This window comes from Epinephelus lanceolatus, chromosome 12 (assembly GCF_041903045.1).
Source record: "Epinephelus lanceolatus isolate andai-2023 chromosome 12, ASM4190304v1, whole genome shotgun sequence".
NCBI lineage: Eukaryota > Metazoa > Chordata > Actinopteri > Perciformes > Serranidae > Epinephelus > Epinephelus lanceolatus.
The window spans coordinates 9,959,663-9,973,192 of NC_135745.1; the positions used below are offsets into that span (position 1 = coordinate 9,959,663).

At 41.4% G+C, this 13,530-nt stretch overlaps 1 protein-coding gene across 2 annotated transcripts in view; it reads right to left on the reverse strand.

Annotated features, from left to right (window-relative positions):
• Positions 1-9,644: 9,644 nt before the first annotated feature.
• zswim5 (zinc finger, SWIM-type containing 5) overlaps positions 9,645-13,530 on the reverse strand; it is a 78,024-nt gene continuing 74,138 nt past the window's right edge. The window contains exons 14-16 of one of the 2 annotated variants that reach the window (XM_033650344.2): positions 13,272-13,435; positions 12,513-12,594; positions 9,645-11,225 (exon numbers count right to left, since the gene is read on the reverse strand). In XM_033650344.2, coding sequence (XP_033506235.1) covers positions 10,363-11,225; positions 12,513-12,594; positions 13,272-13,435 — 1,109 coding nt within the window. In that variant the 3' untranslated portion in view covers positions 9,645-10,362. The remainder of the gene's footprint in view (positions 11,226-12,512; positions 12,595-13,271; positions 13,436-13,530) is intronic. The other variant, XM_033650345.2, reaches the window with a different exon arrangement.

The window sequence follows — 13,530 nt, forward strand, 5'->3', positions numbered from 1 at the left end:
GATATGCTTTGTTTTAGTGTGTGTGTTGCTCAGAATTGCCTAGTTTTGCCTAAAATTGTCCGGCCCCGACCATTGCTGCGCAGCAGCTATAATTCTTTGTTGGTTTTGGTCTTTTGGTCTTTTTGGGATTTGTTGAGAGTAAGAAACATTCTGCATACTGCCAGCCTGACAACACTACACACTAAAAAAGTACAAGGTTAAGGTCACCTGAGCTGTTCCACAACAGCTGAATGTTTCAGATCCTTCATTGATTTGCCTGCTAAACACTTCAGTGGAAGGAGGAAATGAAATGTTGGATTCAAGCCTCCAAATAATAATTAAGACTGGACAGAAGCAAGTGAGCCTCAGTGTCATTAATAAATACAAAAATACACAAAGCTCAAAGCAGCTGAATTAATGTTGATGATGATGGAAGAAAGCAATTCTTCCTGAAATGAAAGCCGGCTTTCATTCATCTCTGTCCTTTGTGTTGTTGGAGTTCCATAAACATGGACGCACACACCGCCCGCCCACACACACACACACACACACACACACACACACGCACGCGCGCGCGCACACACACACACACACACACATAAAGGCTTTTGTTGTGGCCCCCCTATTGCGTAAATAGCGGAGACAAATGAACAAAAATCACCGCTGATTGTCGACAGGTAAGACTGAAGAGGCTGGGGCTGTGTGTCAGTGGGCCATCTGGGAACAAAGTGACAGGCTGTGTGTGTGTGTGTGTGTGTGTGTGTGTAAGAGAGAGAGAGAGAGGGAGAGAGAGAGGCTGTAACAATGAATCTATGCTCTTTAGAAATGGAGATCAATTTCCACACGGTCGCCTTTAAAGGCTTTGGCAGGAGAATAATATATAAGTGTGTGTGCATGGGTGTGTGTTTGCCTGCCTGTGTACATGTGTGTGTACCTGCTTGAGTCAATTCATTGTGTGTTGTGTGTGTGTCTGGGCTTTTATGTGCTTATTTTGTGCACAGAAATTGAACAGGTGGACGTGTGTGTGTGTGTGTGTGTGTGTGTGTGTGTGTGTGTGTGTGTGTGTGTGTGCGTGTTGAAGGAGGTCCAGGCTCCATCTCTCAGCAAATCAGCAGGCCTGAAAATCCAATCTGCCTGGAGAGACAGCAGGCTGTACATCATCTGCCATGGATGGACACTATCAGCGCTTTATCAGTGACCGCCCCCCACCAAACACTCACACACACACACACACACACACACACGCACACAAACTTTATCTTTCAATGACCACATGCATGACTGAACACACACATCCGCACACAGCCCGCTGTGACAGAGACTGATAGACATTATTACCATGGTGGTTATGGAGGGAGGTGGAAGGAGGAACTAAAACTCTGGCTTTAGCTGAAGACCTTGAGATGCTTCACACTAACACAGATGCTGACAGCTGTCTGTCCCTCTCTGCTGATGAGAACTTCCTACCCCACCATGTTCAGCCTGTTGATGTGGACCCCCACTCTGACACACGTGCCTGCAAAAAGTAACATCCTGCAGTCAACGTCTGACTCATGGCATCACCTCGGACTGGTAGTGTAAAAAATATTCTTATGTCAAACTACGCAGGCAAACTCGTAGGAGGTTGCTTTTAATGGACTTGTAAATTATTTAGACAGTTCCCTGCTCAAATGTTGATGAATTCATTTGTTTGTTTACTGACACACTCACTGTTAGCCTGCCTGCCCTCTAGTGGCTGTTAGAAGGTATGGTAACATCTAAACAAACAACTGTGAGGCAGGCTACACAGATGTAACTGGGTTTCCTTGTTAACTCTTAGTTTTGATCTGAACTTTGGAGATACATCCATCCATTTTCTAAAACTTGGCAGGATCAAAGTTGCAGTGGCAGCAGGCTAAAGCCTGGTTTATGCTTTCTGTCGTCTCACCGGTGCAAGGTTTCACGTCGGGCGCAAAGGCTCCAAAAGTTGTCTCAGATCGTAGTCGTGCACTTCTGTTTTTTTGTAAATAAGCACCTACTGTGCTTTTCATTTAAACATAGACGCTTCAAGGCATGGATGGATTACTGAACGGACTGACCAGGCCCAAAACATCAGGTGCCCTCTGGCCTTCACCTGCAAAATGTCACTAGAATTAATATGTGCTGACCAAGAAGAGACACAAAAAGACCACAAAGAGATGCAAAGGAACTGCAAAGACACACTCATTAACTACAAAAGGGGCAAAACAATCACAAAACAGCCACAAAAGAGTCACAAAGGAGCCTCAATCAGACACAAAATGATCACAAAGAGACATAAAACCACAAAAAGATGCCTAACAACAACAAAGAACACAAAACAACAACAAAATGCACAAACCTGAAATAGCTGCAACCATGTACACCCAAGCTTCCATGCCTTGCCCTTTTTTGCCAACTGGCATGACAGTGAATCAGCTGTCCTTTGGCTCATGACCAATCTTTCCATAAAATGGTGGGAAAGTCTGTGAATCCTAGGGCAAAAACTGAGGTCCAACCAACTAACAGAGAGAGTTATAGAGCTGCTGGTCACGGTTAAAAACAGGGCTAAACAACTGTTTAACTGTTGGTTAGAGCTGTAGAATGTTCTTCCGGTAACACTCGTTGCTCCAAACAACGTGATGAGCATTAACGCCTCTGTGCACAGATGTAGCTCGCACTCCATCTGAGGAGACCTCCCCCACAGTGTCTCGCGCAAGTATAAAGAATGCTTAAGCAAGGAAACCTGGACACTTCTCTCTCTAGACCACATCCTCCAAATCTTCCTGAGGGATCCAAAGTGTTCCAAAACTATTCCACCATCTGAGTGGGAGTTCTGACAGAGTATACTGGCGCCATTTCAGCAGTGCACAGAGCCCCAACACACAATCACCGTAGCTATGGCCATAACTAGAAGAAGACAATAGACTTAAATAATAAAAATACACTTGGGGATAACATGCATACGGTGCAAGTAAAACATGATGCATTATGTGGCCTGTGTAGACCGCTGGATTGATTAAGAGAGAGAGAGAGTGAGATTGGGGGACGCAGTGCAAACTGAGGAGAAAAAGATTGAGCATATAGCAATCACTTCTCCATCTATCTGTCTGGATAATTAATATAAATCTGTTCATTTACCATCAGCCAATCAATCTAGATTTACAGCCACATACACGCACAGTGTCACGGGCACACTTAGCACTCCTTGATGGCCTGATTGTCTGCTTATATGGCTCTGCAGAAATCTCTAATGAATGAGAATGAAGCGGCGAAGGAGGGATAGAAGAAAAATATTCTGATTAGAGACAAATGAGCAAAAGATTGATGGAACTATATCAGCCTCCGTGTGCTTCATTTATCACTAATGCTGGGTGGCTGGACGGTGAAAATGCAGGATTTTGACACACCAGCTGGGACACAGACTTCTTTGTGAAATCTTTTATCCATAAATCCTTGAGAGAGAGGGTCAGTTACTGTTTCAGAGCATCAAAGCACTCCTGAGATATTACTTATCTAGCACTTAAACAGCTGCTGATAATTTCATTATATGTTTACACATGCTCTCTGGAGGACTAATTTGAATACCACATTACAAAAATCATCCTGCATACAATGTTTTACTCAAGTACAGAAGCATTAACAGTAAAAGTACTTAACTCAAGTGCAGGATGGCTCCTTCCAGTATGTTATATATATTTTATTATCGAATTATTATTTATCAGGCAGGATCTGACAGCATCATCGCAGTTAATGGTCCAGTATGTGGGATTCAGTGGCTGTGAGATTGCAGAACTAAAATTCTCCCATGTGCATGTAGGAGAACTGCGTTGGCTGGCACAAAAACACAAATGGCCCTATCTAGAGCCAGTGCTTGGTTTGTCCGTACTTGGTTACTGTAGAAACATGATAGACTCTGTGGAAGAGGACCCATTCTGTTTGTAGATATAAATGGATCATTCTTTGGTAAAAAAACCAAAAACAAACCAGATTCTTATTTTCAGGTGATCACAAACAACTAATAATAACATAGTCATAGAATATACTATATCATTTCTGCTCACAGATTGCCCCTAATCCCACACACTTGACCTTTAATGAGAACTCAGGTCTTATTTCCATAGTTTTTGGAATCATTTTTGGGATGGTATGAAAACTTTTTACTTAAAAGTTATTGCTGAAATCACATATACTATACCACTTGCCATGCAGCAAGGATGGAATGGACCTAAGGGCGCATTCACACCAGGATAGTCCGGGGGACTCGATTTGATTGGACGGGGAATGCTGAAAAATTTCACACCTTCATTTGGTTCAGTTCGCTTTCACGCTGCACTTTTTAAAGTGGACCAAACCGCCTGTACAGTGTCACGCAGTTCCAACGTCATGCAGTTCCAACAGCTGCTCATCTGGGGACAGTATTGCCCGAAACGACTACTGACCAGGGAGAAAAAAAAAAGCATGATGGAGAAGAAAACCCAACTCATCGATTGGCCAGGACCGAAAAAGGATATCTATCCCTTTCAGCCGACTTGGTCATCACAAAAACACCAAAATGCACTGTGCTCTACATCATTTCCTCTCTTTGGTTCACTGGATAGGCCGTTTGCATTTCCCACGTAAGCGAACCGCACCAGGGTTCACTTGCAAGTGAACCGAGACCCCCAGTTTTCAAGTGGACCAGAGATCACTTGTTTGGTCCACACCAGAGTTCGAATGAGCGTTCACACCACTCCAAACGAACCAAACTATCCGTGGAAGTGGACCAGGGTTTGTTTAAAGCGGACCAAATAGCACCAGTGTGAATGCATCCTAAGAGCTCATTGGTTGTAGCTGCCATTGGCTGTTTAAATAACATAATGATCTTTATATTGTCTTTATTGTTTATCATTTGTGTGATGGTTGTCTGGTTACTGCTGGCTGTATGACAAATTGCCTTTCTGGGATAGGTATCCTTGATCCGCTTTATTTGGAGATAAAACCGAACTTAAGTGCACTCAATATGTCAGCAATTAGCAAGTAATAACTGCATAGGAAAACCGTCCGTGCACAACTGTGGAAAGGTGAGTCAAGTCAGTTTATTTGTGCCCTATCTGACTGTTTTAGAAATATTACTACGTTCCAAGGATCCCAGCACTTGACTTGAAGAGAACAAATGGAATAATGGCTGGAATTCTAAAAAAAAAAGAAAAAAGAAAAGAAAAAGGAGGACTAGAAGTTAAAATAAGCCTGAATTTTAAAATGTAAAAAATAAATAAAAAACACAGTAATAAAATAAAACAAATGACAGCTACAGTTTAGGCTATGTGTTAGGTGATTATTATGTGTTATGTATTATTTTGATTTTGACATTTAAAAAAAAAGTGAAAGCCCTTTAATAAAATGGAATTAAAAGCACAAATGTCCCCTCTAAAATGTAGTTTGTAGGTTTTAGCATAAATTAATGAAACACATAAATTTAAATACTCATGTAAAGCACCACAACATTATAGTTAAATACAGTACTTGAGCAAATAATTTTCACTGTTTGGGAGTCCCAGACCTCACACAAAGAAAGTCATTCCCACACCACTGCGTCTTGGTTCAACACAAATATAAAAAAGAAGTCCTTGTAACGTGTTTCACACTTTATTCATAGAAAAGCACTGAGATTCCAACACAAATCAATATAAAATGGTAGTAGCGTTACATAAATAGTAATAAATTCTCGCTTTATAGACAGTAGCTCAAGAAGTTGCACAAAAAAAATTACAAATTAAAAAAAAAACAAGTGTTGATGATAAGCTATCATACTTCTGTGGCAACAAATACTGGAAATACCTTTTCATAATCAGTAGCACAAAGAGGCAACAAACACTTTCAATTTTCCCTTAAGTTAGAAAGAATCCAAAAACAAAACATAGAGGGAAACAGTGGGTGAACTAGATCTCTACCAGCAAATAGTACTCTCCTACAAAATAAAAGGAAACAATAAGAACTGGCTGATACAGTTACTACAGACTGAAAAACAGAGATCAAGTCAGAGGGAGGAACGTCTTAGTTGTAATGCTGTCAGGTAATGCATCACATAAAGGCAGCTGGCCGGAGCCTCCAAGTTAGGAAAGTGGTAAAATAATATCCCTCTTTCATTTAAGATTTAGGAAAACAGCCTCATCATGCCAACGGTGTAGCCAAGAAATTAAAAAATATATTTTTTATCCTCATTATGTAAAAACCTTGCAGCAACAAAAGAAGAAAATGTTTTTCGTCAAACGCTGTGCGGATACAAGGCTGCTGCAGTGCACTGATGTCTCAAAGCTTTAATTAAGGTAGGACAACAGAGGAAGTGGCTGCACTGAAAGCTGGTCACTGACACATGGATGCATTGCTCCTCCCTCTGTGCGAGGGGGTGAGGCGATGAACAACTGAAGATTAGATAAAGAAAGTATGGTAATGAGATAGAAGAGGTGAACGCTGAAGGGAGTTGAGAAAGCAATAAAAAAACAAGTAACAATGAGGAATGAACACAAGGTCATCCACAGGCTGCCTCCTTTGTTCACACAGTTGCTGTTTCTGACTCTGACATTTTGTGTATTGTTCTGTCTCACTTGCGGCGCTGCCACACGACACCTCTGAGAAGACACTAAAGGCTTGAGTCCTGATTAAATAAAACCAACAAAGAAGTAAAGCAAAAATAAACTTTGTACATTGATCGGTCACAAAGGCATTTTCCACCATTTTCTCTTTTTTTTTCTCCTCTAAATGTTGCAGCGTATGCAGGCTGGCTACTGCGCATTGTCCAAATACAAGCATGCTGGGTCTTGTCTTTGTCCACAACCTCCCCCTCTTTTTAATAGTGGTACAGTCCAACGAGTCTCTTCTTCCACATTTTTAAGTTTTTAGGGGGCATCTTTAAGAGGTGACAAGACCATTGAAGTGGTTCTGCATAGTCAGGTTTAGTTTACAAGTGAATGCCTTCCTCATTTTCCTCAACTCCGAATAACATGCTTCCTTTTGGAAAACAGACTTTTTTTTGTCTTTGCAAATGAAATAAAAAAAAAATCAAAGAGATACAAATAATAATAGTTATAGCAAAAACAAACTGAAAGAAATGTACACAGGAGCACCTGAGAAATGCCTTGAAGTCTTTGCTCTTACAAAAAACGCTGTCAAATTCCCCGTCCAAAACAATTCAAGTACACCCCCGCCGAAAAAACAACATAAAAATAAAGTAAAAACAAACACATAACATACTTATCATAAATAATTATAACTTTACAATTTTCTGAATTGACACTTTAATATTTACAATATCTTAAATGCTTAATGCTACTACTTTTTGTTTTGTTTCTTTAAGTGATGTCCCTGAGAACTGAGTTTAGCCTCTCTTTTCTTTCTTTTGCTCAGTTTTCCTTTTTTTTTTTTTTATCTCCATTCTTCTATCTGCGTTTCTTCAGATCAAAAAGGCCCAGAGTTGTGACTGACTACCTGGGTAGTGGGTGAAGGTAGCTCTCATGGAATGTAAAAGCAGACAAGAAAATGTTCCTCCATTCAAAAACCCTTTTCTTTTATTCTCCCGCCATCGACAGGCCAACTCGCTCGCCATGTCCTGTTAATGTGTCTGCGATTCCTACTCAGTCATACAAAGTTACTAAACAATCAATAAATAAATGCTGAAGCAGGCAGGAACGTACTGAAGAGGTATTTGTGTGAAGTGCTTGTACGATGACGTTTAAGTCCGACCGGTAAAAATTCAAGCTCTTGCTGTACTGTATACCGCCATTAACAACAACACTTTGCCACTGGGTTACATAAGGGAGCATGAACATCCCTCATACAGAACAAATAACTTCCTGTGCCAAGGCATGTGGTCTCAATTATACATGATTAAGTCATCAAGTCATAAAACATACAGTATTTGATGTATTTGCACTGTGTATCTATAACCCTTTGAGAAAGACAAGGCCTCTTGTCTTCACAGTCCACAATGATCACAACCAGTAGCATTCACAGGTAAGTGGCTTTAGTAACTATAGACTCTTTTCCATCACAAGACCAAGGAACTAGAGAAATATAATAATTCAGGATGTTTAAGCACGTTCGTTTTGCTTTAGCCATGAAGGGAACAAATGTGATTACTGCAGTTGGTGTGGGTTTATATGTTTTAGATATTGCCTTTCTTTTTTTGTTTTAGTTTTTCAAAACAACACTTAAACCACTGTTAACTGATTTTGGGGGCAGTGATCAAACTAAGAACACAACATTGACATATTATCACCTTCCAAAGTTGCTATGGCTAACATGTTAGCAAGCAGTTGCTAATTTACATATTTAGCAGAGATGGAGCAACATTAGCATTCGTATGGCTTCATGTTTCTGGCTGACTAACAAATGTGAGTCCAATATTCACTCTCTTTTTAGCAGCTAAATGTGACATTTTGTGCACCAGCTAGCTGCTAACTTTGTCTTTCTGCTGTTTGGTGCGAAGCAGCCAGTGTTCAGTTGGTTAGCTTCTTTGCTAACAGTTAGCTGCTGCAGTTGGAAAAGAGGATGATGAGCAGAGCGAGACTTAACCTAACAGTAACTTTGCAGGCTGTAAAAATCAAACTAATTAGCTAAATGATGCTAACAAGCTTCATAGAGCCGAGGGGAACAGCAGAGTTAGGTGATACATGTTTGTGGGTTAGTCACTACAAGCGCCCTTTATACATTACACATAAAAAATATCAATTAGTGCGGATTTATCTATGGTTTAAACCTTCTTCTACAATAAATTCATAAAAAATATTTTATCAGGCTTTTCAATTGTTGATATATATATATATAGTGATATTTATATACAAGGCAAAGCTTCTACCTTGGTATCAGTCCAAAAATACTTAATTGTGTAGCACTTGTTACCTCCTGCTGCTATTTAATTTTAGACAATTCTGGCTGGTAAATTGAAACATGCTTATTTGACAAATCAGCAATGGTAAGTACTACCAATTTCACCCCAAGAACTCAAAACAATTGGAATAAGTACTATCTGGCCTGCTAGGGCCTTAGGGGTAGAAACAATAACCAAAAGAATTAACAATGAAACCTGATCTCTGCCCTTCTAATGGGGTAATATTCTGGGTTCATAAAAAAGTCCCTAAAAACAAAGAAATAAATTTATGAAAGTTCCGCCAAATGTTCTTGAGATGGAAAAGGGCCTCTAGCTACAGGCAGAGTTAACAAACAGTCACTGAAATCAACAAGGTCCCAATATGTTCCAAAGCTTCCAAAAACAATGCAAGTAGGTGAAATTAATGCTGCTAAGAGATAAAAAAATGAAGCGCAGACTTGACTTATATTGCTTATTGACTAAATCTTGATCTAGCGAGTGAAAGGTGACCACTGGAGTCTTATAGATTTCAAAGGTTTTGGCCACAAATAGCTGTACAGCAGTGCAGTGGTAGCTCTAGGGATGGGAATACTGTGACCCCCATCATTCATCACAGTTGTGTATTGTCACTGTTAATAAGCTTATAGGAGGACATATGAGATATACTGAATACATATGTGCACTTGGAGCCTCAACTACTCTACCTTAGCGAGAACAGCCTGAACAATGTCACTCTCAGGCTTCTGGATTTGAAAGCATGCACTCTGTGAAGCAACATGGTTCTTCCTCTTAGGATATTCTTAAGGAAAAGCACTGACCAGCAGGTGTAGAGGGTAGGAGCTAGTCTAGAGTGGCTTTAGTCAAGTTTATACCTGTTGGTGCTGACGTCTTTCACAAAGAGACCACACATGTGTAGTTCTGTATTCTGCCCTCTCTACTCTAAGATGCCCTGAATGAAACAAGAGGCCATTTCTGATAGAGAAGTTAAAGCTGACAAATAATACAGTCGAGGTATGACAGTAACACTATGTGTGTTTATGACCTCAGTGGGTTGTTTTTTTCTTTTGGAATGACATGTTCCTTCCGCTTTGAAATCCACTTCCTCCTCTTCTTCTTAACCCCAGCTGAAAGCGTCTTCTGGCTCAAAGTAAGTACCCCATCCAACAAAATCTTTTGGTTTTAAATCGTCATGTGCCACAGAAAAACAAAAGTTCCTTTTGTCTTTTTCATCACAATCTTGACTTTTTCATACTAGATTTAACATAAGTCATATGGGGAAAATGCTTTGTTTTTGTTTCTTTGACATTTCAAGCCGTTTCCCCTTTTGCAGTCTCAATGAAGTAGAGCAATGTACTGCAAACACTTCCTGGTTCACATTCAAGAAACAAAACAACAAAACTGGACAAAAACTTAAGACTTAGTCAACAAATGGCTCAACATAAGAAGTAAAAATACAAGGAATCCAAAAAAACCTTAAATAGAAACAAATAAATTTAACTACTTCCCAAGAAGAGGGTCCCTGTAAGGGAGGGGTAAGGTCAGCCGAAGCGCTCCCTGACCAACATCATCAGTTTCTTCTTGCCCTTGTAGATCTGTTTCAGGTTGTCTATGAACTGGGCGAACTGAATGTGCCCGTCCTGTGCCAGCAGGAAAGTCTCCCGTGCTTTGCTCAGGAATTCTATGAACTCTCCATAGTGCCGTGGACTGATGTGCGTCAGTCGAGAGTGCGTGGTGTTGATGTACGCCGAGATTGTGGCGTCTAAGAGCTGCCGCAACGGCGCCTTGTCTGTTGACATCAGCTTCCCAGAGTTCCTTCTCCCAGGAATGCCCGCAAGACCCGGTGCCGTCATGGTGCACCGCCGCAGGATGTCAGACAGCACCGTGGCACAGTGCACGCTCTTCACCACCAGGGGGATAATGGCTGCAAGCTCATTTTTACCCAGAGAGTGGCTGAGCGCACAGGCCCAGAGCACGTCATTAATGGCCGGGTGTGTGTCCTGGTTGTAAGCCAGGTTAAGGTGGGTCATGGCTAGGGAGGCCAACTTGAAGGACCGCAGCGGGTATCCTCTGTGTTCCATGTACCTCGCAATGGTAAACAGCTGGGAGTAAGTCATACCCGTGGATGCTGCGTCGATTACAATCTGGTAGGCCGTCTCGAAGGCGATATGGTCCTTCTCGCAGAGCGTCAGAGCTGACAGGGCACAGTTCTGGGGGTCCTTCATGGCGCACTGCAGGGCCAGGGTCCTTGCACAGCTAGCCAGCTCCTCTCGCTGAGGGTAGTCAAGACTGAGACGCAGGATGGTATTGTGGGACATGACAGTGGCCGCCACGATGCTGGTGGCCTCAGTTGGTGTGAAGAGAGTGTACCAGCTCTGTAAGATGCTCACCAATGCCCGCAGACCTGAGGAGGAGAGAGAAAGATTTAACACTAATTGTGGTCACGATGTAAATCATATGATACTGGTATGAGTCGACAACGATTTCTTATTTAGTTAATTCCACTGTTAAAAGGAAGAATCTAACAAGGGAGGAGACTTGACTTGCATAACCTCTCTTCAAAAATTTCCACCTTTTCTAAAATGTCTTTGCTGTGTCCTGCTTTCGTGTCTCACTTGAACTATTGGCTACACTGCCCCAACATTTTCTCGTGGTACTGCTTCATTATGTCTGTATGTGTAAACTTTCAGAAAACACGCATAAATATGGACCAATTGAATGCAGAGTTGGGACAAAGAGCTCCATCAGTGTTGGTATAGGTATCTAATGATGAGCATAAGCCTGAAGGAATACTTCGACACTAAGGCCTTGTGTGTCCAGTTGAAGATTATCCATGCATGTATTTCCTCTAGTTTACAGGAGTGTAGCCACTTATATACCAAAACCCCTTTTCCACCAAAAAGCTCTAGGTCGGTTCCATTCAGGATTCTTGGAACCTTGTACCATCAAGCAAACCAGCCTGCATTTCCACCAGTGCTGAGCAGAACTGTGGTTATCAGGTGAGTGTCATCAATGAAGAGGGGAGTGACGGAAGATTTTTCCCCAATGATTTCTTACTTGACTTCTCCATTGTTGCCATCTTCATCCTTTCTTTCCAACTTGTAGAATATGACACGTCCTTTGACATTGTCAAAATTTGCACTACAGATTAAGGACACCTGATTTTTATTTTGGTTCCAGCTGGGGACAAACTTTTTGGATTCTGAACAAATCATTTTTGGTTGAAATGCTCTGAATGGTTCAGAACCCGACAGAACCCGTTACAAGTTGGTGGAAAAGGGGTACAAGTTGTCTCTGTAACTTCCACAAGTTGTTCAGAATGCTGCTGCTATGTTGCTTTATCACCAGGTCTAGTCTCACAACCTACTGTTGTGTGTCTTGCACTGTACCTTTCAATGCCATTTTGGTTTTCTGTCAGAGGTAATTTGAGGCTCTGTACTTGAAAGGCTCAACCTAAATAAATCTACCCTTTTAATTGAAACAGTTGATTTGGTTTGGACAGCCATAAACTGTACTGTTTCGCACTATGCCACCAGACATCAACTATTCAGCAGTGAGACAAGTATGCTTTAACCACTGAAGCCTTCATGGTGCCAGTGTATCAGCCAATTACAGATAGCAACGCACTGTGAAGGCCATAATTGGACCATGAATCCTGTTTTACTGGTGTGTGTGAAAAGGCATCACGTACCAACTTCAGTGGCACAGGTAACCAGCCATCGAACCATCTCTCTCCTCCTCCAGTTCAGTGTGGACAGCGTCATCCTCATCACCTGCAGAGCACACACATGCAGAACAAAATGTTTTCTGATCCTGCTACTTTCTACAAAGGGAATACTTATTACAGCCAGTATTTTCTTGGCAGTCACACAGTTTTTGTTTGAATGTTGATAAAGAAATTCTAACATATCTGTCCGTACCTTGAGCAAACAAGCGAACGTGAAATGTGTGATTTTCATAATTGAACAGTTAGCACAACACCACACGTCTCCAGTGATGACAGATGTATCCAAAATGTGTTCATAATTACACAGATGACTAATTGTGACCCTTTCATTTTGAGCACTTTATTAGCAGTTTTGCTGACAGGAATTCAGCAGATACTCTAAATACCAGGAGGAAGAGGCGGGCGGGTGAAGCCACAGCGACACTGCTGCCTTGATGATCTGAAGAGTTTTTTCTGTGTTTACTGTGGGACCCAAAAGGCTTAATTATGTGGTTTCTTCTCATCAACAGCGGCAAGACGCTGTGTGATGTTTTCTCTGTTAATTTGTAGTGAGGCTGTGGAGGCCTACACAAATTATAAGTTCAAGGAAACTGTTGCATGTTTTGACTGGTGACCAGTGCTCTGATTTTTTTTGTGGTGAAATGATTTATGAAAATTGCTGACTCGCCTTCATACTTTGCCTGCTCTCTTTCTCTCACACACACAAACACACATAGTCAGTACCTGTAGTCCTAGCTCCAGTGCCACATTGAGCAGGGTTATATCAGGTGGGTTGTCTGCAGGTGTGGCTATCTTAAAGGCGTCCTGGGCCAGCTTGAAGATTAAGGAAGAGGAGTGGATGTTTTTCTGAATAGCCTCCAGCACTGTCCGCAACCTCAACATGTCACCTGAAGGCAAAAAACTTTGTTAACTAAGTGTGCATTGTTGGAGAAGCATCTCAAGGGACATTTTTCTACTGTGACTACAGCTGTGGATATGCAAA